This window comes from Coregonus clupeaformis, chromosome 3 (genome assembly GCF_020615455.1).
Source record: "Coregonus clupeaformis isolate EN_2021a chromosome 3, ASM2061545v1, whole genome shotgun sequence".
Lineage (NCBI taxonomy): Eukaryota > Metazoa > Chordata > Actinopteri > Salmoniformes > Salmonidae > Coregonus > Coregonus clupeaformis.
The window spans coordinates 40,236,107-40,259,893 of NC_059194.1; the positions used below are offsets into that span (position 1 = coordinate 40,236,107).

Below are 23,787 nucleotides of genomic sequence, written 5' to 3' on the forward strand. Positions count from 1 at the left end.
GGTGTCCACATACACTACATGACCAAAAGTATCTGGGACTTTTTTTTTTTACTCCTGAGTGGCGCAGTGGTCTAAGGCACTGCATCGCAGTGCTAACTGTGCCACTAGAGATCCTGGTTCGAATCCAGGCTCTGTCGCAGCCGGCCGCGACCGGGAGACTCATGGGCGGCGCACAATTGGTCCAGGGTAGGGGAGGGAATGGCCGGCAGGGATGTAGCTCAGTTGATAGAGCATGGCGTTTGCAATGCCAGGATTGTGGGTTCGATTCCCACGGGGGCCAGTATAAAAAAAAAAAAATTGTATTCACTAACTGTAAGTCGCTCTGGATAAGAGCGTCTGCTAAATGACTAAAATGTAAAAATGTATCTCAAGTTGAGGGAGCGTGTAATTGGCATGTTGACTGCAGGAATGTTCACCAGAGTTGCTGCCAGAGAACGGAATGTTCCCTTCTCTTTCTCGAGTCGCCTCCAACGTCATTTGAGAGAATTTGGCAGTATGTCCAACCGGCCTCACAACCCCAGACCACGTGTATGGCGTTGTGTGGGGCAAGCGGTTTGCTTATGTCAACGTTGTGAACAGAGTGCCCCATGGTGGCGGTGTGGTTATGGCATGGGCAGGCATAAGCTACAGACAATGAACACAATTGCATTTTATCTATGGAAATGTGAATGCACAGAGATACCGTGACAAGTTCCTGAGGCCCATTGTCGTGCCATTCATCCTCCGCCATCACCTCATGTTTCAGTATCATAATGCACGGCCCCATATCGCAAGGACCTGTACACAATTCCTGGAAGCTGAAAATGTCCCAGATCTTCCATGGCCTGCATACTAACCCGACATGTCACCTATTGAGCATGTTTCGGATGCTCTGGATTGATGTGTACGACAGCGTGTTCCAGTTCCCGCCAATATCCAGCAACTTCGCACAGTCATTGAAGAGGAGTGGGACAACATTCCACAGGCCACAATCAACAGCCTGATCAACTCTATGCGAAGGAGATGTGTTGCGCTGCATGAGGCAAATGGTGGTTACACCAGATACTGACTGCTTTTCTAAGACCAATAGGCATATCTGTATTCCCAGTCATGTGAAATCCATAGATTAGGGCCTAATGAATTCATTTAAATTGACTCATTTCCTTATATGAACTAACTCAGTAACATCTTTGAAATTGTTCCATTTATATTTCAGTATAGTTGTAGCTCATTAAACCATCAGATTTGGCTAGCCTACATTTTGGATTGTTAACCCTAGGCCTGGGGCCACGAAACAATACTGTTGGACTGACTGCTTATCAAAATGAACAGTTACAAAAAAAAGAGTAACTCATTCATTTCCCCCATCTCCCATAGTAGCGTTGTGTGCGTGTGTTAATGTCCCCATCTCCCATAGTAGCGTTGTGTGCGTGTGTTAATGTCCCCCCATCTCCCATAGTAGCGTTGTGTGCGTGTGTTAATGTCCCCCCATCTCCCATAGTAGCGTTGTGTGCGTGTGTTAATGTCCCCCATCTCCCATAGTAGCGTTGTGTGCGTGTGTTAATGTCCCCCATCTCCCATAGTAGCGTTGTGTGCGTGTGTTAATGTCCCCCCATCTCCCATAGTAGTGTTGTGTACGTGTGTTATTTTCCCCATCTCCCATAGTAGCGTTGTGTGCGTGTGTTAATGTCCCCCCATCTCCCATAGTAGCGTTGTGTGCGTGTGTTAATGTCCCCCCATCTCCCATAGTAGCGTTGTGTGCGTGTGTTAATGTCCCCCCCATCTCCCATAGTAGCGTTGTGTACGTGTGTTATTTTCCCCATCTCCCATAGTAGCGTTGTGTGCGTGTGTTAATGTCCCCCCATCTCTTATTGTAGCTAATTTCCCAGGGAAGTAAATAAGGCAATAGTGATTAAATCAGTCTACAATCTGCATTTATCTGATTGATAAGCACATTACGAAGTCAATATACATACAATACAAAGCATCTGCAGGACAGCAAGTATAGTTGAAGGCACTTTTATTTTTGGGAGGAAGATTGTTGCACACATGCATTGAATTTAAAGCAACAAAAGAACATATCTTCCGCCGATCATTGACAACAATATGAATTTAAGAGAGTTCAAGGTAGTTACTCATGCTATGAAAAATAAAAATGGACTTCTTACAAGTGCCTACACATTTGACTTTGGGGAACAGTAAAAATGGCAAGTCAAAAGATGATGAATATCCATATCGTTAAATTAAAACATTGATTTAAAACGCACTTTATAAAACTAAAAGCAGCTAAGGGCAGTTTGACCAACTATTGACATACAGTAGTGCCCTAAATCAAATGTTGTATAAACACTCCATTTCCATCAACTGAAGTTGAACAGTCATTTTCAGTTCTTGTGTACTTTGTAAATGCAGGGGTGTATTCATTACGCCAATTCGAGCGTTCCTATTGGACAAATTCAGGTAGGTCCCTCACCGTTTCGTTCGCTTCTTAAACGCTAAACGTTTTCCGTAACGAATACAGCCCAGGTTGAAAGTCATACATCTTGGGCATGACAGCATGCACTTGCTCAGTCGTTGTATTCAGTGTACTTCTTAGCGGAGCCACGCACCTTGCTGGCAGGATACTTCAGCCTATTTAGGGCCATTTTGCGCAACACAGCTTGGGGTAAATCGATGTGACATTTCTCAGCCAGCTCAACTAGGTAGATGAGGACGTCGCTGAGTTCATGTGCCAGGTGGTCGCGCTCGGAGTCGGTCCAGCCGGGCAGTCCTTCCGTCACCTCGCCACGCCACTGGAACAGCTCCGATACCTCGCCCACCTCTCCGACCATAGCTAGCAGGAGGTTGCGGGGTTGGTGGAACTGGTTCCAGTCTCGCTCATCAGTAAATTCCGCTTGCATCCGTCGTATGTCTTCGATGGTGGGTTCGGCAGTGAAAGAGAATGTATCGTTTGGGATTCTTCTCTTAGTTCCATTTTGCTTGGGAGTGTGGATGTCTGTCTCGCCGTTTGCGCTGGGTATTTTTGACTTGCTGGTAGTGCCATTGGTGTGTTTAGTTTCAGATGGGGCCAACGTCTCGCCGTTCAGTCCATGCACTTCATCGCCGTTCATTGCCATCGCGTTGTCGATTTTACACAACTACTGCACGGATCAACACTTATTTCGCTGTAAACAACCAACCTTGACAACGATGTGGAAAACTCCCGCCACACAAACGCTGCTCTTGTAGCCGGAAGGTGTCACACAAATCGCCGGAAATTCGAAATATGCGTTATCTTAATTTGTTGCATTGTGGGGTTTTAAGTTTTCCTAAATGCACTTCCCTCGCATTTTGTATTAAACTTGGTTTACTATGACTACAACTACCATAATACCCTAAACAGTAGGGCTAAACATGGCAGGCTCCTCTGCAGGAATGACTGCATTGCTATGTAATATGAATAAACAAATTGCAATATTTTATCCAACGATTACTTCTCACCAAAGGCACAGTTGGTGTGTGATAAGGAGAATATGTACGTCTGTCTCCCGATGTCAGAGTCAAGCCCAAACAAAAAGGTAGGTCGCACTGGTGTGCACTGTTTGTGTATCGTGTGCGCGCGCCTGTGCAAGTTAGCGAGGGTGAGAGTCGCACAGAATTCAGAACCATTCCCTTCCGTATTTAGACGTTAAAAACCTTGATGCGATTGATTTATAGCTGGTCGTCTGCATGATAGCCTCCTTTCCAAATATGTAAATATTGTCATCCTTAACACTCTCTCTGCCTTCAGAGCATCCTCGCAGGTTGACTTGACAGATTTTGATTAGGTATGATGATGTCACTAAAGTTTTGCTGATATTCCGCATTCAAAACAACTGGGAACTCATGACGTCAGTGATCTTTAGGTCGGAAAGTCGGAGCTCTAGAAAGAGGACCGAGGTTGGATGACTGTTCAAATCGATTTTCCCAGTCGGAGTTCGTTTTTTTTCGAGTTCCCAGTTGTTTTGAACGCACTGAAGTCGGAGATTTCCGAGTTCCCTGTTTTGAACGCGGCATTAAGTCCACCTACAGAACTGTCTAAAATGCTGTACTGTAATGAATTACCCACATCTAAACTCCAATAACAGACAACCCTGGCAGTTAGCTATTCATAAGTCCAGTCTATTAGTCAGTTCAGAAAATGAAATCGTGGTGTTGATATGGTGGCCTCCCATTTGTAAGTGTTAATTTCTCTGACTGTATATGTGTGGTTGTAGTGCTCCCCAGGAGTTGGTAGGTGTAGTGGGTCTGGAGATCCATGCTCAGATCCACTCCAACACCAAGCTGTTTTCTGGCTCCCAGGTCGGGTTCCAGGCTCCACCTAACTCCCTGGTGTCCTTCTTTGATGCCTCCTTACCTGGAACGCTACCAGTGAGTTATCGTGCATCTGATGATAAACATGTCTCGTGTCAATAAAGGCTGTTTGTCTATTCACTGCATAATAATACAGTTTTTGTCCATCATAACAAAATCTGGTCTATGTAACCTAGCCTACAATATGTCGATCTACATAGTCATTTTACCAAGTAGGCCTATGTTCCTTTCCTCTTCCTCCTCAGGTGCTGAACAGACGATGTGTGGAGGCTGCAGTGATGACAGGCTTGGCCCTTAACTGTACCATCAACAGGAAGTCTCTCTTTGACAGGAAACACTACTTCTACGCTGACCTTCCTGTAAGTCAACCCCGACCCCATCTATCCTCCAATCACAAGCAGTCGTCAATCACATTTATTTCTAAAGCCCTTTTTAGGCGACATCAGCAGTTCTTGAATACAGTAACCCAGCCTAAATCATAGAGGAGACAACTTACTCCCCGGTTAATAAGCAGCTCTCATCGGTCGAAGCAGCAGTCTCTCCCCAAAGTAACTATCCCATTTTACTTCCTCCCTGTCCTTGAGCTAGGCTATAATTGAATAATGATGAGTCTTGCTGAACCGGCAGAAAAGCTTATTGCCACGATATCTAGGCAAATGACAGCTTCTGTTCCTGCAATCTGTTAGCCGTTAGGAGTCAAGTCACGGCCAAGTGATATTCACCCTCACCTTGCTGCCAGGCGCTCCTGGGTCATTTTAGTGCCGTTATGATTTACATTTTATAACTTTGGCATCAAGACAACATGTCATAGGAAGAGTCGAAGAGATTCAATAGCAATTGCCCTACAAAGCCTCCCAAAAAGTTGATGATCCCTAAAAAGTTTCATTTCACTTTGGAAAGCCCTATGTTAATGTGACCTATGTAGAAAGAAATTACCCAGACATTACTCTTGACGAGCAGATGATGAGAAATTGTCGACTGAGAAAAGGATGAATTTGAATAATTTAAGTGCCTTAGCGGTATTATTCCATAATGTGACTTTCCACTGTCAAGAAAATTACAAGACATCTAGGAGATTTGTCTGTTACAGTGCAATCCATACCTTTCCTGTATTAGATGAGTGAAGAGTTTGAAAAGCTTCCCTAACTTTGTCCTAAGGTCATTTCTAATGACCAATAGAGTAGCTTGTGAGGGTTATTTTGGGGGGTCAGGGAATGGACTGTTGATCATCGGGTTGTTAGTGCAGTTGTCTTAATGTTATGGTATGTCAATATCCTTTAAATGAAGAAATGAACTAGATGACATGATGGTCTAAGTCATTCTAGTTGTTTTGAATGAAAGCATATTATCAACACAAGACCTGCCAAGCCTAGATTGTTAGAAGATTGTGTTGTCTTCTAACCCAACAGTCAGATTCATTGGAAATAATGTTATCTGGATGCTACAGCTGCATAATCCTTCCTCACAGCAGAGATATATTATTTATTTCCGTAGCTCCGACATGTATCCCAGTGGTGAAATCCCAGCAGGAAGCCGAAAGATTATTCCCAAATCCCACCTCGTCTTGTATCCCGGTTGTGGATTTTCAGTCCGCTTACGGAGTGTTGCATCACCTCTCTCTTTGGGTTATGTTAAAACATGCACTGTGGAAACGATAGGGCCAGTTAAGATTTACATTTTCACCATGCCCACAAGTGGTACCAACGCTTATAAATATGTTTTTGCTTTCCCAGTAGACAACACCTGTGTTTTACCAGGCCTGGGAAATAGACTGGGAATAGGGATTGAGAGTAAAAGGCCTGTATTGCATATTAAATCATGCTAATGCATTACGTTCACTTGGGAGGGATGTTCATGCTCTCTTTATGATATCAATTATATAGAGAGAAAATAATAGCCATGATGACTGAAGCATTAAGCAGCACATTCTCTATTCAATTATTTTACTACCAGCCTAATAAAGTAGATAGAACTAAGACATAAAAAAAACCATGCATTTAATAAGAACACAGATATTCCAAAATGGAGTTGTTCATTATTGATGTTCCGTGAATCCACGATTTAATTTCACACAACGAACACACTGCTGCTTATTAAATGATTTATGATGTGCTTGCCAGACCAGCAGCAGGAATGAATTGAAGTGGCAGGCAGGTGTAATGTTTTAACAGCTAAACTATTCTTAAAAACATGCACCAGCAGCTTTACACTAAGCTACTAGCAGAGATGCGTAATTATACTTTTCTTGAGTGTTTTCTGTGCAGACGTTATCCCTGACGACTATTTAATGACTCAAATGAATCTGTTTGTGAGACGTGGATATACAGTAGGTACTGTAGGCCTAGTTGAATCAAGGGTTGTAGAGGGGAATCGTTTGGTGCATTGAATAAGTTGAAGACAGCTTAGATTCAGTGAACTGAATCTAAAAACTACTCAGTGCAGTGGCACATGCAGAAGGAGTCTGTTTGGAGAGATAGTGTGTTTTATAGGCCTAGATAGCTCTCAGGCTTAGATTTACTTTTCTGAACCGACTGAGTGCTTTAATACCAGACTGCTCATAAGGCTTTGGTGCTGGGGTGTGACTTGAAGAGCTTTAACAGTTTTTACCACCACTGGTCTGCATCCAACTTCAGCTGCCCCTCATTATACAAAGCACCAACACCCCTTGACTGATTATGCAGGAATTGCAAATGATCCACCATTTTGGTGGATGCTAAGCTTACTAATGTAGCCTATGTGGGAACAGAAATGCATACAGTATGCTAACTAGGAGGCACTTGAGCTAATGAACTACATTTGCATTGACACTGACAGAGCTCTATGAGAGAATTGATTCTAGAAAGGGAGAAATCAGCATATTTTAATGCTATAAACCTGTATTTATAGTACACCGCTGAGATAAAATGGAATGTCTCCCTGGGCCCGTTATTGTTTGTGTTGTTAAAGTGATTGATTTGTTGATCAGGTACAATACAACACACAGATGGTTATGGCTAATTACCTTTTTTCTCTCATACAGTGGGGGAAAAAAGTATTTAGTCAGCCACCAATTGTGCAAGTTCTCCCACTTAAAAAGATGATAGAGGCCTGTAATTTTCATCATAGGTACACGTCAACTATGACAGACAAATTGAGAGAAAAAAATCCAGAAAAACACATTGTAGGATTTTTAATGAATTTATTTGCAAATTATGGTGGAAAATAAGTTTTTGGTCACCTACAAACAAGCAAGATTTCTGGCTCTCACAGACCTGTAACTTCTTCTTTAAGAGGCTCCTCTGTCCTCCACTCGTTACCTGTATTAATGGCACCTGTTTGAACTTGTTATCAGTATAAAAGACACCTGTCCACAACCTCAAACAGTCACACTCCAAACTCCACTATGGCCAAGACCAAAGAGCTGTCAAAGGACACCAGAAACAAAATTGTAGACCTGCACCAGGCTGGGAAGACTGAATCTGCAATAGGTAAGCAGCTTGGTTTGAAGAAATCAACTGTGGGAGCAATTATTAGGAAATGGAAGACATACAAGACCACTGACAATCTCCCTCGATCTGGGGCTCCACGCAAGATCTCACCCCGTGGGGTCAAAATTATCACAAGAACGGTGAGCAAAAATCCCAGAACCACATGGGGGGACCTAGTGAATGACCTGCAGAGAGCTGGGACCAAAGTAACAAAGCCTACCATCAGTAACACACTACGCCACCAGGGACTCAAATCCTGCAGTGCCAGACGTGTCCCCCTGCTTAAGCCAGTACATGTCCAGGCCCGTCTGAAGTTTGCTAGAGTGCATTTGGATCATCCAGAAGAGGATTGGGAGAATGTCATATGGTCAGATGAAACCAAAATAGAACTTTTTGGTAAAAACTCAACTCGTCGTGTTTGGAGGACAAAGAATGCTGAGTTGCATCCAAAGAACACCATACCTACTGTGAAGCATGGGGGTGGAAACATCATGCTTTGGGGCTGTTTTTCTGCAAAGGGACCAGGACGACTGATCCGTGTAAAGGAAAGAATGAATGGGGCCATGTATCGTGAGATTTTGAGTGAAAACCTCTTTCCATCAGCAAGGGCATTGAAGATGAAACGTGGCTGGGTCTTTCAGCATGACAATGATCCTAAACACACCGCCCGGGCAACGAAGGAGTGGCTTCGTAAGAAGCATTTCAAGGTCCTGGAGTGGCCTAGCCAGTCTCCAGATCTCAACCCCATAGAAAATCTTTGGAGGGAGTTGAAAGTCTGTGTTGCCCGGCGACAGCCCCAAAACATCACTGCTCTAGAGGAGATCTGCATGGAGGAATGGGCCAAAATACCAGCAACAGTGTGTGAAAACCTTGTGAAGACTTACAGAAAACGTTTGACCTGTGTCATTGCCAACAAAGGGTATATAACAAAGTATTGAGAAAATTTTGTTATTGACCAAATACTTATTTTCCACCATAATTTGCAAATAAATTCATAAAAAATCCTACAATGTGATTTTCTGGAATTTTTTTTCTCATTTTGTCTGTCATAGTTGACGTGTACCTATGATGAAAATTACAGGCCTCTCTCATCTTTTTAAGTGGGAGAACTTGCACAATTGGTGGCTGACTAAATACTTTTTCCCCCCACTGTATTTATTCCTTCCCTCTTCTTTTTCTTCGTCGGCATGCCAATAAGTATGATGAATGTTTCGTCTTTTCTAGCAGCGGTTGCCGTGGCAACGGGACATCGCGCTACCGTACTCACTTGTGGAATAGCGGCAGCCAGCACAGCTGCTCTTCAGAACAAAATAACAGATAAAATATTCATCCAGTTCGCTTTTGTGACTTTGAACCCCTCTCAACGAAACAACAATAATATTCCAACCGCATAATAATGAGTTGGAGTAACCAGCGTTTGGGGCCTACTATCCCCCAAAGTAACTAACGAATGGATGAATCTTAGCTCATGTTTAATGTATGGGATTGCTATTTTGTTCATAACACTCTTGACCCCTATAAATATTAAAGTTATTTCCAAGTTATTTGTAATGGTAAATCGTTGATTATGCAGGCCAAGTTTATTTTGGTATTAACCCCTTTTTCCTATAGTGTCTATAATATAAATGACTACATTTTATTATATAGTGGCTGTAATTAAATACCCAAGCCTGGTCCCAGATCTGTTTGCGAGGAGTCCTCTATAGGTAATACCTATAGTCGTTGTCATGCCAAATGTCAGGTTTATACAGCATAGGAGACCAGGCTATTACATACCTGATACATGAGACACATTTAGACTGTTGAAGCAAGCACACAAAATTGACCTTTTCTAGTTTAATGTGTTTCCTCCATCCAGGCAGGCTACCAGATCACCCAACAGAGGCTGCCCATCGCGGTGGACGGAACCCTGACCTACAGTCACCTGGGCGGCCGTAAGAGGAACACAGTGGTCACCAAGAGTGTCAGGATCAAACAGATCCAGCTGGAGCAGGACAGTGGCAAAAGCCTCCACGATGACTACAGGAGCCAGACCCTTATAGACCTCAACAGAGCAGGTAGATGGAGTTCATCTTCCCATCGGTATACCTCAACACCTATATACAGATCTAAAGAGAACAGGGAGTGGCGAGTCAAACCCATGTAGACATATGGGGAGTGTAGGTAACTTCCCATCTCTCTCTCCCTCCAGGTGTGGGACTGATGGAGCTGGTGATGGAGCCAGACATGAGCTGTGGAGAGGAGGCAGCAGCAGCCGTCAGAGAGATCCAGCTCATACTGCAGGCTCTAGGGACCTGCCAGGGAAACATGGCTGGTGGGGAGGCCTGCATTGGGGACACAAACACTAACACACCAGGGAAACATGGCTGGTGGGGAGGCCTGTATTGGGGACACAAACACTAACACACCAGGAAAACATGGCTGGTGGGGAGGCCTGCATTGGGGACACAAACACTAACACACCAGGGAAACATGGCTGGTGGGGAGGCCTGTATTGGGGACACAAACACTAACACACCAGGAAAACATGGCTGGTGGGGAGGCCTGCATTGGGGACACAAACACTAACACACCAGGGAAACATGGCTGGTGGGGAGGCCTGTATTGGGGGCACAAACACACACTAACACACCAGGGAAACATGGCTGGTGGGGAGGCCTGCATTGGGGATACAAACACTAACACATCAGGGAAACATGGCTGGTGGGGAGGCCTGTATTGGGGGCACAAACACTAACACACCAGGGAAACATGGCTGGTGGGGAGGCCTGTATTGGGGACACAAACACTAACACACCAGGGAAACATGGCTGGTGGGGAGGCCTGTATTGGGGACACAAACACTAACACACCAGGGAAACATGGCTGATGGGGAGGCCTGTATTGGGGACACAAACACTAACACACCAGGGAAACATGGCTGGTGGGGAGGCCTGTATTGGGGACACAAACACTAACACACCAGGGAAACATGGCTGGTGGGGAGGCCTGTATTGGGGACACAAACACTAACACACCAGGGAAACATGGCTGGTGGGGAGGCCTGCATTGGGGGGCACAAACACACACTAACACACCAGGGAAACATGGCTGGTGGGGAGGCCTGCATTGGGGACACAAACACTAACACATCAGGGAAACATGGCTGGTGGGGAGGCCTGCATTGGGGACACAAACACTAACACACCAGGGAAACATGGCTGGTGGGGAGGCCTGTATTGGGGGCACAAACACACACTAACACACCAGGGAAACATGGCTGGTGGGGAGGCCTGCATTGGGGATACAAACACTAACACATCAGGGAAACATGGCTGGTGGGGAGGCCTGTATTGGGGGCACAAACACTAACACACCAGGGAAACATGGCTGGTGGGGAGGCCTGTATTGGGGACACAAACACTAACACACCAGGGAAACATGGCTGGTGGGGAGGCCTGTATTGGGGACACAAACACTAACACACCAGGGAAACATGGCTGATGGGGAGGCCTGTATTGGGGACACAAACACTAACACACCAGGGAAACATGGCTGGTGGGGAGGCCTGTATTGGGGACACAAACACTAACACACCAGGGAAACATGGCTGGTGGGGAGGCCTGTATTGGGGACACAAACACTAACACACCAGGGAAACATGGCTGGTGGGGAGGCCTGCATTGGGGGGCACAAACACACACTAACACACCAGGGAAACATGGCTGGTGGGGAGGCCTGCATTGGGGACACAAACACTAACACATCAGGGAAACATGGCTGGTGGGGAGGCCTGCATTGGGGACACAAACACTAACACACCAGGGAAACATGGCTGGTGGGAAGGCCTGCATTGGGGACACAAACACTAACACACCAGGGAAACATGGCTGGTGGGGAGGCCTGTATTGGGGACACAAACACTAACACACCAGGAAAACATGGCTGGTGGGGAGGCCTGTATTGGGGACACAAACACTAACACACCAGGGAAACATGGCTGGTGGGGAGGCCTGTATTGGGGACACAAACACTAACACACCAGGGAAACATGGCTGGTGGGGAGGCCTGTATTGGGGACACAAACACTTAACACACCAGGGAAACATGGCTGGTGGGGAGGCCTGTATTGGGGACACAAACACTAACACACCAGGAAAACATGGCTGGTGGGGAGGCCTGCATTGGGGACACAAACACTAACACACCAGGGAAACATGGTCAATACAGACACACAAACCCAGACCATGATACTCCACCCCTTTGTCCTCATCTCTCTCACATCTCTCATTACTTCTCTCTGAATGTGTCTCATACCTACTCTCTTTCTATAGAGATCCAGCTGTCTCATACCTACTCTCTTCCTATAGAGGGCCAGCTGTCTCATACCTTCTCTCTTTGTATAGAGGGCCAGCTGTCTCATACCTTTCTCTTCCTATAGAGGGCCAGCTGTCTCATACCTTCTCTCTTCCTATAGAGGGCCAGCTGTCTCATACCTTCTCTCTTCCTATAGAGGGCCAGCTGTCTCATACCTTGTCTCTTCCTATAGAGGGCCAGCAGTCTCATACCTTGTCTCTTCCTATAGAAAGCCAGCTGTCTCATACCTACTCTCTTTGTATAGAGGGCCAGCTGTCTCATACCTTCTCTCTTCCTATAGAGGGCCAGCTGTCTCATACCTTCTCTCTTCCTATAGAGCGCCAGCTGTCTCATACCTTCTCTCTTCCTATAGAGGGCCAGCTGTCTCATACCTACTCCCTTCCTATAGAGAGTCAGCTGTCTCATACCTACTCTCTTCCTATAGAGGGCCAGCTGTATCATACCTTCTCTCTTCCTATAGAGGGCCAGCTGTCTCATACCTACTCTCTTCCTATAGAGGGCTAGCTGTCTCATACCTTTTCTCTTCCTATAGAGGGCCAGCTGTCTCATACCTACTCTCTTCATGTAGAGGGCCAGCTGTCTCATACCTTCTCTGTTCGTATAGAGGGCCAGCTGTCTCATACCTACTCTCTTCCTATAGAGGGCCAGCTGTCTCATACCTTCTCTGTTCGTATAGAGGGCCAGCTGTCTCATACCTTCTCTCTTCCTATAGAGAGTCAGCTGTCTCATACCTTCTCTGTTTGTATAGAAGGTCAGCTGTCTCATACCTTCTTTCTTCCTATAGAGGGCCAGCTGTCTCATACCTACTCTCTTCCTATAGAGAGTCAGCTGAGAGTTGATGAATGTGTTTCATACCTACTCTCTTCCTATAGAGGGCCAGCTGTCTTATACCTACTCTCTGCCTATAGAGGGCTAGCTGTCTCATACCTTTTCTCTTCCTATAGAGGGCCAGCTGTCTCATACCTCTCTTCCTATAGAGGGCCAGCTGTCTCATACCTTCTCTCTTCCTATAGAAAGCCAGCTGTCTCATACCTACTCTCTTCCTATAGAGAGTCAGCTGTCTCATACCTTCTCTCTTCCTATAGAAAGCCAGCTGTCTCATACCTACTCTCTTCCTATAGAGAGTCAGCTGTCTCATACCTTCTCTCTTCCTATAGAAAGCCAGCTGTCTCATACCTACTCTCTTCCTATAGAGGGCCAGCTGTCTCATACCTTCTCTGTTCGGTATAGAGGGCCAGCTGTCTCATACCTTCTCTCTTCCTATAGAGAGTCAGCTGTCTCATACCTTCTCTGTTCGTATAGAGGGCCAGCTGTCTCATACCTACTCTCTTCATGTAGAGGGCCAGCTGTCTCATACCTACTCTCTTCCTATAGAGAGTCAGCTGTCTCATACCTTCTCTCTTCCTATAGAAAGCCAGCTGTCTCATACCTACTCTCTTCCTATAGAGGGCCAGCTGTCTCATACCTTCTCTGTTCGTATAGAGGGCCAGCTGTCTCATACCTTCTCTCTTCCTATAGAGAGTCAGCTGTCTCATACCTTCTCTCTTCCTATAGAGAGTCAGCTGAGAGTTGATGAATGTGTTTCATACCTACTCTCTTCCTATAGAGGGCCAGCTGTCTCATACCTACTCTCTGCCTATAGAGGGCCAGCTGTCTCATACCTTCGCTCTTCCTATAGAGGGCCAGCTGAGAGTGGATGCCAACGTGTCCGTCCACAGACCTGGGGATCCTTGGGGCATCAGGACTGAGGTCAAGAACATCAACAGTGCCCGCAACCTGGCCAGGGCCATAGGTGAGTGCTGTAGAGGGCTTTTCACAATACTGAGACAAACCAGAGAGGAAGAGGCGAAGCGAGAAGCTCCACTCGCGTCAATCTGTCCACGCGAGAATACAGCGATTAGTAGACCAAGTGGGGAGTTTTTTTGTATGGAGGTCTATGAGAGAGTGTCAAAACTTGAGGCTTATTTGATGTAATAGAAGCTGCATAATGTTTAGGTTGTTACGAATGTACGGATATACACTACATGACCAAAAGTATGTGGACACCTGCTCGTCGAACATCTCATTCCAAAATAATGGGTATTAATATGGAGTTGGTTCCCCCCTTTGCTGCTATAACAGCTTCCACTCTTCTGGGAAGGCTTTCCTCTAGATGTTGGAACACTGCTGCGGGGACTTGCTTCCATTCAGCCACAAGCATTAGTGAGGTTGGGCACTGATATTGGGCGATTAGGCCTGGCTCGCAGTCGGCGTTCCAATTCATCCCAAAGTGTTTGATGGGGTTGAGGTCAGGGCTCTGTGCAGGCCAGTCAAGTTCTTCCACACCGATCTCGACAAACCATTTCTGTATGAACCTCACTTTGTGCATGGGGGCATTGTCATGCTGTAACAGGAAAGGGCCTTCCCCAAACTGTTGGCACAAAAGTGGAAGCACAGAATCGTCTAGAAGCGTTAAGATTTCCCTTCACTGGAACCAAGGGGCCTAGCCCGAACCATGAAAAACGGCCCCAGACCATTATTCCTCTTCCACCAAACTTTACAGTTGGCACTCTGCATTGGAGCAGGTAGCGTTCTCCTGGCATCCTCCAAACCCAGATTAATCTGTCCAGAGAACGCGTTTCCACTTCTCCAGAGTCCAATGGTGGTGAGCTTTACACCACTCCAGCCGACACTTGGCATTGCGCATGGTGATCTTAGGCTTGTGTGCGGCTGCTCGGCCATGGAAACCCATTTCATGAAACTCCTGACAAACAGTTCTTGTGCTGACTTTGCTTCCAGTGGCAGTTTGGAACTCTGTAGTGAGTGTTGCAATCGAGGACAGATTATTTATACGCGCTACAGCACTCTGTGAGCTTGTTTGGCCTACCACTTTGTGGCTGAGCCGTTGTTGCTCCTAGACATTTCCACTTCACAATAACAGCACTTACAGTTGACCGGGGTAACTCTAGCAGGGCAGAAATTTGACAAACTGACTTGTTGGAAATATGGCATCCTATGACAGTGCCACATTGAAAGTCACTCTTCAGTAAGGCAATTCTACTGCAAATGTTTGTCTATGGAGATTGCATGGCAGTGTGCTCGATTTTATACACCTGTCAGCAACGGGTGTGGCTTAAATAGCTGAATCCACTAATTTGAAGGGATGTCCACATACTTTTATATATTAATATATATACACTGGGAACACTTTAGGGAACACTTAAACAACACAATGTAACTCCAAGTCAATCACACTTCTGTGAAATCAAACTGTCCACTTAGGAAGCAACACTGATTGACAATACATTTCACATGCTGTTGTGCAAATGGAATAGACAACAGGTGGAAATTATAGGCAATTAGCAAGACACCCCCAATAAAGAAGTGGTTCTGCAGGTGGTGACCACAGACAACTTCTCAGTTCCTATGCTTCCTGGCTGATGTTTTGGTCACTTTTGAATGCTGGCGGTGCTTTCACTCTAGTGGTAGCATGAGACGGAGTCTACAACCCACACAAGTGGCTCAGGTAGTGCAGCTCATCCAGGATGGCACATCAATGCGAGCTGTGGCAAGAAGGTTTGCTGTGTCTGTCAGCGTAGTGTCCAGAGCATGGAGGCGCTACCAGGAGACAGGCCAGTACATCAGGAGACGTGGAGGAGGCCGTAGGTGGGCAACAACCCAGCAGCAGGACCGCTACCTCCGCCTTTGAGCAAGGAGGAGCAGGAGGAGCACTGCCAGAGCCCTGCAAAATGACCTCCAGCAGGCCACAAATGTGCATGTGTCTGCTCAAACGGTCAGAAACAGACTCCATGAGGGTGGTATGAGGGCCCGACGTCCACAGGTGGGGGTTGTACTTACAGTCCAACACCGTGCAGGACGTTTGGCATTTGCCAAACAACACCAAGATTGGCAAATTCGCCACTGGCCCCTGTGCTCTTCACAGATGAAAGCAGGTTCACACTGAGCACAGGTGACAGACGTGACAGAGTCTGGAGATGCCGTGGAGAACGTTCTGCTGCCTGCAACATCCTCCAGCATGACCGGTTTGGCGGAGGGTCAGTCATGGTGTGGGGTGGCATTTCTTTGGGGGGCCGCACAGCCCTCCATGTGCTCGCCAGAGGTAGCCTGACTGCCATTAGGTACCGATATGAGATCCTCAGACCCCTTGTGAGACCATATGCTGGTGCGGTTGGCCCTGGGTTCCTCCTAATGCAAGACAATGCTAGGCCTCATGTGGCTGGAGTGTGTCAGCAGTTCCTGCAAGAGGAAGGCATTGATGCTATGGACTGGCCCGCCCGTTCCCCAGACCTGAATCCAATTGAGCACATCTGGGACATCATGTCTCGCTCCATCCACCGACGCCACGTTGCACCACAGACTGTCCAGGAGTTGGCGGATGCTTTAGTCCAGGTCTGGGAGGAGATCCCTCAAGAGACCATCCGCCACCTCATCAGGAGCATGCCCAGGCGTTGTAGGGAGGTCATACAGGCACGTGGAGGCCACACACACTACTGAGCCTCATTTTGACTTGTTTTAAGGACATTACATCAAAGTTGGATCAGCCTGTAGTGTGGTTTTCCACTTTAATTTTGAGGGTGACTCCAAATCCAGACCTCCATGGGTTGATACATTTGATTTCCATTGATAATTTTTGTGTGATGTTGTTGTCAGCACATTCAACTATGTAAAGAAAAAAGTATTTAATAAGATTATTTCATTCATTCAGATCTAGGATGTGTTGTTTAAGTGTTCCCTTTATTTTTTTGAGCAGTGTGTATATATATATATATATATATATATATATATATATATATATATATATATATATACAGTGGGGAGAACAAGTATTTGATACACTGCCGATTTTGCAGGTTTTCCTACTTACAAAGCATGTAGAGGTCTGTAATTTTTATCATAGGTACACTTCAACTGTGAGAGACGGAATCTAAAACAAAAATCCAGAAAATCACATTGTATGATTTTTAAGTAATTAATTTACATTTTATTGCATGACATAAGTATTTGATCACCTACCAACCAGTAAGAATTCCGGCTCTCACAGACCTGTTAGTTTTTCGTTAAGAAGCCCTCCTGTTCTCCACTCATTACCTGTATTAACTGCACCTGTTTGAACTCGTTACCTGTATAAAAGACACCTGTCCACACACTCAATCAAACAGACTCTAACCTCTCCACAATGGCCAAGACCAGAGAGCTGTGTAAGGACATCAGGGATACAATTGTAGACCTGCATAAGGCTGGGATGGGCTACAGGACAATAGGCAAGCAGCTTGGTGAGAAGGCAACAACTGTTGGCGCAATTATTAGAAAATGGAAGAAGTTCAAGATGACGGTCAATCACCCTCGGTCTGGGGCTCCATGCAAGATCTCACCTCGTGGGGCATCAATGATCATGAGGAAGGTGAGGGATCAGTCCAGAACTACACGGCAGGACCTGGTTAATGACCTGAAGAGAGCTGGGACCACAGTCTCAAAGAAAACCATTAGTAACACACTACGCCGTCATGGATTAAAATCCTGCAGCGCACGCAAGGTCCCCCTGCTCAAGCCAGCGCATGTCCAGGCCCATCTGAAGTTTGCCAATGACCATCTGAATGATCCAGAGGGGGAATGGGAGAAGGTAATGTGGTCTGATGAGACAAAAATATAGCTTTTTGGTCTAAACTCCACTCGCCGTATTTGGAGGAAGAAGAAGGATGAGTACAACCCCAAGAACACCATCCCAACCGTGAAGTATGGAGGTGGAAACATCATTCTTTGGGGATGCTTTTCTGCAAAGGGGACAGGACGACTGCACCGTATTGAGGGGAGGATGGATGGGGCCATGTATCGCGAGATCTTGGCCAACACCCTCCTTCCCTCAGTAAGAGCATTGAAGATGGGTCGTGGCTGGGTCTTCCAGCATGACAACAACCCGAAACACACAGCCAGGGCAACTAAGGAGTGGCTCCGTAAGAAGCATCTCAAGGTCCTGGAGTGGCCTAGCCAGTCTCCAGACCTGAACCCAATAGAACATCTTTGGAGGGAGCTGAAAGTCCGTATTGCCTAGCGACAGCCCCGAAACCTGAAGGATCTGGAGAAGGTCTGTATGGAGGAGTGGGCCACAATCCCTGCTGCAGTGTGTGCAAACCTGGTCAAGACCTACAGGAAACGTATGATCTCTGTAATTGCAAACAAAGGTTTCTGTACCAAATATTAAGTTCTACTTTTCTGATGTATCAAATACTTATGTCATGCAATAAAATGCAAATTAATTACTTAAAAATCATACAATGTGATTTTCTGGATTTTTGTTTTAGATTCCGTATCTCACAGTTGAAGTGTACCTATGATAAAAATTACAGACCTCTACATGCTTTGTAAGTAGGAAAACCTGCAAAATCGGCAGTGTATCAAATACTTGTTCTCCCCACTGTATATATATATGTATGTATATGTGTAAGTGGACACATGTGGCATATCAGCAACTTTGAGAAAAACTATTTTATATCGGAGCTGTCTATTGTTCACACGTGTACCTGCCCTCTCATTGGCTAGAATGTTCTCACCTAATCTTGCCTCCTCCCGCCTGCCTTTCCACCTTTGCGACAACGACTCCCATTGTTAAGGCAGAGACCATCTCGTCATTATATAGACTATATTATAGAGTATCTCTGGCCAAACTGAGCCGAGCCAAACCACGCTGTACTGAGCTGGCCTGGTTAGGCCTTCACCATAGTTGCTGGAACCGTGCTGAAAAGGACAACGTGAATAGACCGTATCTGAGCCAGCGCAATTTTGTTCACGTTGGCGCAATAGTGTGAGAAGGGTAGAGCTTTTCCTCTAAAAGGAAGTAGGTTGTTTTATGGATCGATATCCTCATTGCCATTGGTGGGGGTTAGTGGAGGTACTGAAGTGAAGCGGTCACATCCCAGTGGGTCTGGAATGAGCTGGTTGGATGAGCATTCTGGGAAATATAGACACACACACACACAGACAGACAGAAAAAGAGCAAACCGCATGGAATCCTTTTCATGGGCTGTCATCTTTCTGAAACAGCCGTCTGACGGAGGGCTGTGTAATTATGCGTGCACTGCAAGTCAAACTGGGAGTCAAAGATTAGAGACACCATGAGGCATAAACACACACACACACAGAGAAATGAGGCTCACGCGCACACACACACACACAACTGGTCTTATCTGTCTTCGCCTGTGTGAATGTTCTCTCAGGCAACTCAGTGAAGTAACTGCCAAAACTTCCTCTTGTCTCAACTTCAAACATCTTTCCATGATTTGTTCTTTCTGAGTTGTTTTATCCCTGAAGGTAGTCGTCACTCTCTCTGCCTACATGAATCAGAGAAACAGGCTTTCTGTTGACAGGAACTGAAGATGGAAAGGTTTCTGAAGAGATGTTTCGTGTAGAGGGATAGTTAATATTGACTAGAAAGCATGAGGTATAGGCTTTTCCTACCCACACAAACTCAGGAGGATATAGAATACAACTTTATTGGCCATTTGTTTCAGTGAACAACTGAGCACACATAGCCAGCATGCCTAACTGAGGCTAAATTGGCTTTCTACCGATATTTATACAAGAACAGTAGATTTCCCATCAACACTAATTCCACTTCTACAGAGTTTCCCATCAAACTTTTAATTTTCTCTCAAACTTACTGGAGACAGTGGAGGGTCATTTAAATACTTCCCCAGGAGCAGCAGGCCATTAACAGTTCGTGTGATACGAAGTGACTTGGCCGCTTGCATTATTTATCCCAAGAGTAGACTTCCATTTTAGCTTGGTGCAGAGAAGTGATAGAGTGCTTAAAAGTCAAAACTCCAGATAGTCGTTTGTCACAGAGAACTAATCTAGCAGTAGTTAGGAGACTTTTGGCATGGCCATGTGTCATGGCAGATGTTGGGAGGATCTAGCACCGTGCCAGTTGGCTGGATGCTTGCTTCTGATCAGGCCTGATGTGTGTGTGTGTGTGTCTGTCTGTCTAACGTGTGTGTGTATGTCTGTCTAACGTGTGTGTGTGTGTGTGTGTGTGTGTCTAACGTGTGTGTGTGTGTCTGTCTAACGTGTGTGTGTGTCTGTCTAATGTGTGTGTGTGTCTAACGTGTGTGTGTATTTTCATCAACAGACTATGAGATCCAGAGACAGATGGTTGTCCTAGAGAGCGGCGGCACAGTGCAGAATGAGACACGGTCGTCTGATGGCAAGACTGGGTAAGAGGCTTATAGAACCAACCCTGTAACCAAGCCAACAAGTCCCATTACGTTACAGTGTTTCTGATAACATGTCAAAAATGTCTATTGACTAAGAATATGATGTTTCACAGGATACGGTACAATGTATACAGTATGCGTCTCTTCAGGGTTTAAAGAAATATTTTTGGTCAGATATTCACACCCCACATAATGCAACACTGTATTCCCATCTTCAGTGGGATATTTTGATCTCAAGACATTCTGTCTTTTGAGGTTGATTTGAAAATGTTTTAGTCAGTAATGATGATGAATGAGGCCACTTGGAGTCAGTCAGTGTCTGGTGTTGTGGACCAGCGAGGGTTGTAAGCCCATGAAATGAGCTGACCTTCACACAGCTGAGCCCTGCCTCTCTAATGCGCAGGTTAGCGGGTTTTGTCATGAATCCTGTACTGGAGGCAGCTCTGCAGAGCGGTCAATAGCTGGCACAGTCATGAAATCAGATTTTAAACCTAACCCTAAATTTAACCACACTGCTAATATCCTAATGCCTAACCCTAACCTTAAATGAAGAACAAAAAGCAAATGTTGACTTTGTAGCTGGCATATCTAAGGGAACATCGCTCAGTTCTGCCTCCAGGACAAGACTCATGACAATAAACGGCAACCTGCCTGTAACACCCTCCCATGACTGTGTGTGTGTGTGTGTGTGTGTGTGTGCGCACGTGCGCGTGTGCATGGGGCCTGACAGTGTGTTTGACAGCAAAGGAGCAGAGGGCCTTTCAGGGCATGGTCCAGAAATACACAGAATGACTGGGGGCCCCACACCTCACACCTGTGGCCCTCGCCCATAGTTACAGCCTCTTCAACATGAACAATCTGTCGTAGTAACTGTTATAACGAGCAAACACTATCAACACATACAGTACCTCAAAGCCATAACACGTGTCCCTCTGTTTTACAGTCACACCATTCCAATGAGAGATAAGGAGGGCCTTCAGGACTATAGGTGAGTACATCTCATATTCACTTCAGTATGTTATAGCAGCTCAGCCTCCAGCATGCTGTGTGGTATTCTACGATCACCACTGCTGTAGGGCCTGAATCGAGAGAAGAGACGGAGCGAGACAGGAAAGAGAGGAGAGGAGAGAGGTCATCGTGGCTAGGGGCTCAGTAGATGGACATACCGATAAACTTGCGCCACCCCACGGCCCTTACACGTCAGTTAGCAAGGATTGTGACGGTGAGGATGCGTGCGATGCTGTCACACAATTGTGTGTGTGTAGAGGAGACACCCCTCTCTGTCTGACCGTGTGACACTGTGCCGTCTAAGAGGCCTGCAGAGATACAGCCAGCTCTTATCTTTCTCTACTGCTGATAACAGCTCCCTCTGTATTTTCTCTTATCTTACTCCTCCCTCTCTCTCTCGCTCCCTCTCTCCTCTGTTGTCTTTAACCCTGCTTGCTCTGGGTGCTCCCGCTGTCACACATGCACTGCCACCTCTCCTCTCTTCTCTATACCTTGCCCCTCCCCTCTCTCTCTTTTCTTCTCAATTCTATTTTAATTTAAGGGCTTTATTGGCATGGGAAACATATGCTAACATTGCCAAAGAAAGTGAAATGGATAATAAACAAAAGTGAAATAAACAATAAAAATTAACAGTAAACATTACACTCACAACATTACACTCTCTCTCTCTCTCTCTGTAGATAATGAGTTTCTCTCTCGCTCTCTCTCTGTAGATAGTAATGAGTGTCTCTCTCTGTCTTTGTACAGTGCCTTGCAAAAGTATTCATCCCCCTTGGCATTTTTCCTATTTTGTTGCATTACAACCTGTAATTTAAATTGATTTTTATTCGGATTTCATGTAATGGACAAACACAAAATAGTCCAAATTGGTGAAGTGAAATGGAAAAAATAACTTGTTTCAAAAAATTCAAAAAAATAAATAATGGAAAAGTGGTGCGTGCATATGTATTCACCCCCTTTGCTATGAAGCCCCTAAATAAGATCTGGTGCAACCAATTACCTTCAGAAGTCACATAATTAGTTAGATATCAACCGGTTGCTATATCTAAGTGTCACATGATCTGTCACATGATCTCAGTGTATATACACCTGTTCTGAAAGGCCCCAGAGTCTGCAACACCACTAAGCAAGGGGCACCACCAAGCAACAGGCACCATGAAGACCAAGGAGCTCTCCAAACAGGTCAGGGACAAAGTTGTGGATAAGTACAGATCAGGGTTGAGTTATAAAAAAAGATCTGAAACTTTGAACATCCCACGGAGCACCATTAAATCCATAATTAAAAAATTTAAAGAATATTGCATCACAACAAACCTGCCAAGAGAGGGCCGCCCACCAAAACTCACGGACCAGGCAAGGAGGGCATTAATCAGAAAGGCAACAAAGAGACCAAAGATAACCCTGAAGGAGCTGCAAAGCTCCACAGCGGAGATTGGAGGATCTGTCCATAGGACCACTTTAAGCCGTACACTCCACAGAGCTGGGCTTTATGGACGAGTGGCCAGAAAAAAGCCATTGCTTAAAGAAAAAAATAAGCAAACATGTTTGGTGTTCGCCAAAAGGCATGTGGGAGACACCCCAAACATATGGAAGAAGGTACTCTGGTCAGATGAGACTAAAATTGAGCTTTTTGGCCATCAAGGAAAACGCTATGTCTGGCGCAAACCCAACACCTCTCATCACCCCGACAACACCATCCCCACAGTGAAGCATGGTGGTGGCAGCCTAATGCTGTGTGGATGTTTTTCATCGGCAGGGACTGGGAAACTGGTCAGAATTGAAGGAATGATGGATGGCGCTAAATACAGGGAAATTCTTTCAGAGATTTGAGACTGGGACGGAGGTTCAGCTTCCATCAGGACAATGACCCTAAGCATACTGCTAAAGCAACACTCGAGAGGTTTAAGGGGAAACATTGAAATGTCTTGGAATGGCCTAGTCAAAGCCCAGACCTCAATCCAATTGAGAATCTGTGGTATGACTTAAAGATTGCTGTACACCAGCGGAACCCATCCAACTTGAAGGAGCTGGAGCAGTTTTGCCTTGAAGAATGGGCAAAAATCCCAGTGGCTAGATGTGCCAAGCTTATAGAGACATACAGTGAGGGGGAAAAAGTATTTGATCCCCTGCTGATTTTGTACGTCTGCCCACTGACAAAGACATGATCAGTCTATAATTTTTATGGTAGGTTTATTTTAACAGTGAGAGACAGAATAACAACAAAAAAATCCATACAAACGCATGTCAAAATTTTTATAAATTGATTTGCATTTTAATGAGGGAAGTAAGTATTTGACCCCTCTGCAAAACATGACTTGGTACTTGGTGGCAAAACCCTTGTTGGCAATCACAGAGGTCAGACGTTTCTTGTAGTTTGCCACCAGGTTTGCACACATCTCAGGAGGGATTTTGTCCCACTTCTCTTTGCAGATCTTCTC

The 23,787-nt window shown here is 45.6% G+C and overlaps 2 protein-coding genes across 3 annotated transcripts in view; one reads left to right on the forward strand and one right to left on the reverse strand.

Moving 5' to 3' along the window:
* Positions 1–1,982: 1,982 nt before the first annotated feature.
* On the reverse strand, positions 1,983–3,208 carry dctpp1 (dCTP pyrophosphatase 1). The gene has a single exon (XM_041873286.1). It carries the CDS (start codon positions 3,093–3,095, stop codon positions 2,547–2,549), a length of 549 nt encoding a protein of 182 aa, XP_041729220.1. The 5' UTR covers positions 3,096–3,208; the 3' UTR covers positions 1,983–2,546.
* Positions 3,209–3,277: 69 nt separating this feature from the next.
* Positions 3,278–23,787, forward strand: part of gatb (glutamyl-tRNA(Gln) amidotransferase, subunit B) — a 32,880-nt gene continuing 12,370 nt past the window's right edge. Inside the window, exons 1-8 of one of the 2 annotated variants that reach the window (XM_041873284.2) lie at positions 3,278–3,536; positions 4,215–4,368; positions 4,557–4,670; positions 9,637–9,835; positions 9,970–10,092; positions 13,813–13,926; positions 20,257–20,341; positions 21,285–21,329. In XM_041873284.2, the coding sequence (XP_041729218.2) occupies positions 3,373–3,536; positions 4,215–4,368; positions 4,557–4,670; positions 9,637–9,835; positions 9,970–10,092; positions 13,813–13,926; positions 20,257–20,341; positions 21,285–21,329 (998 nt within the window). In that variant the 5' untranslated portion in view covers positions 3,278–3,372. The remainder of the gene's footprint in view (positions 3,537–4,214; positions 4,369–4,556; positions 4,671–9,636; positions 9,836–9,969; positions 10,093–13,812; positions 13,927–20,256; positions 20,342–21,284; positions 21,330–23,787) is intronic. The other variant, XM_041873285.2, reaches the window with a different exon arrangement.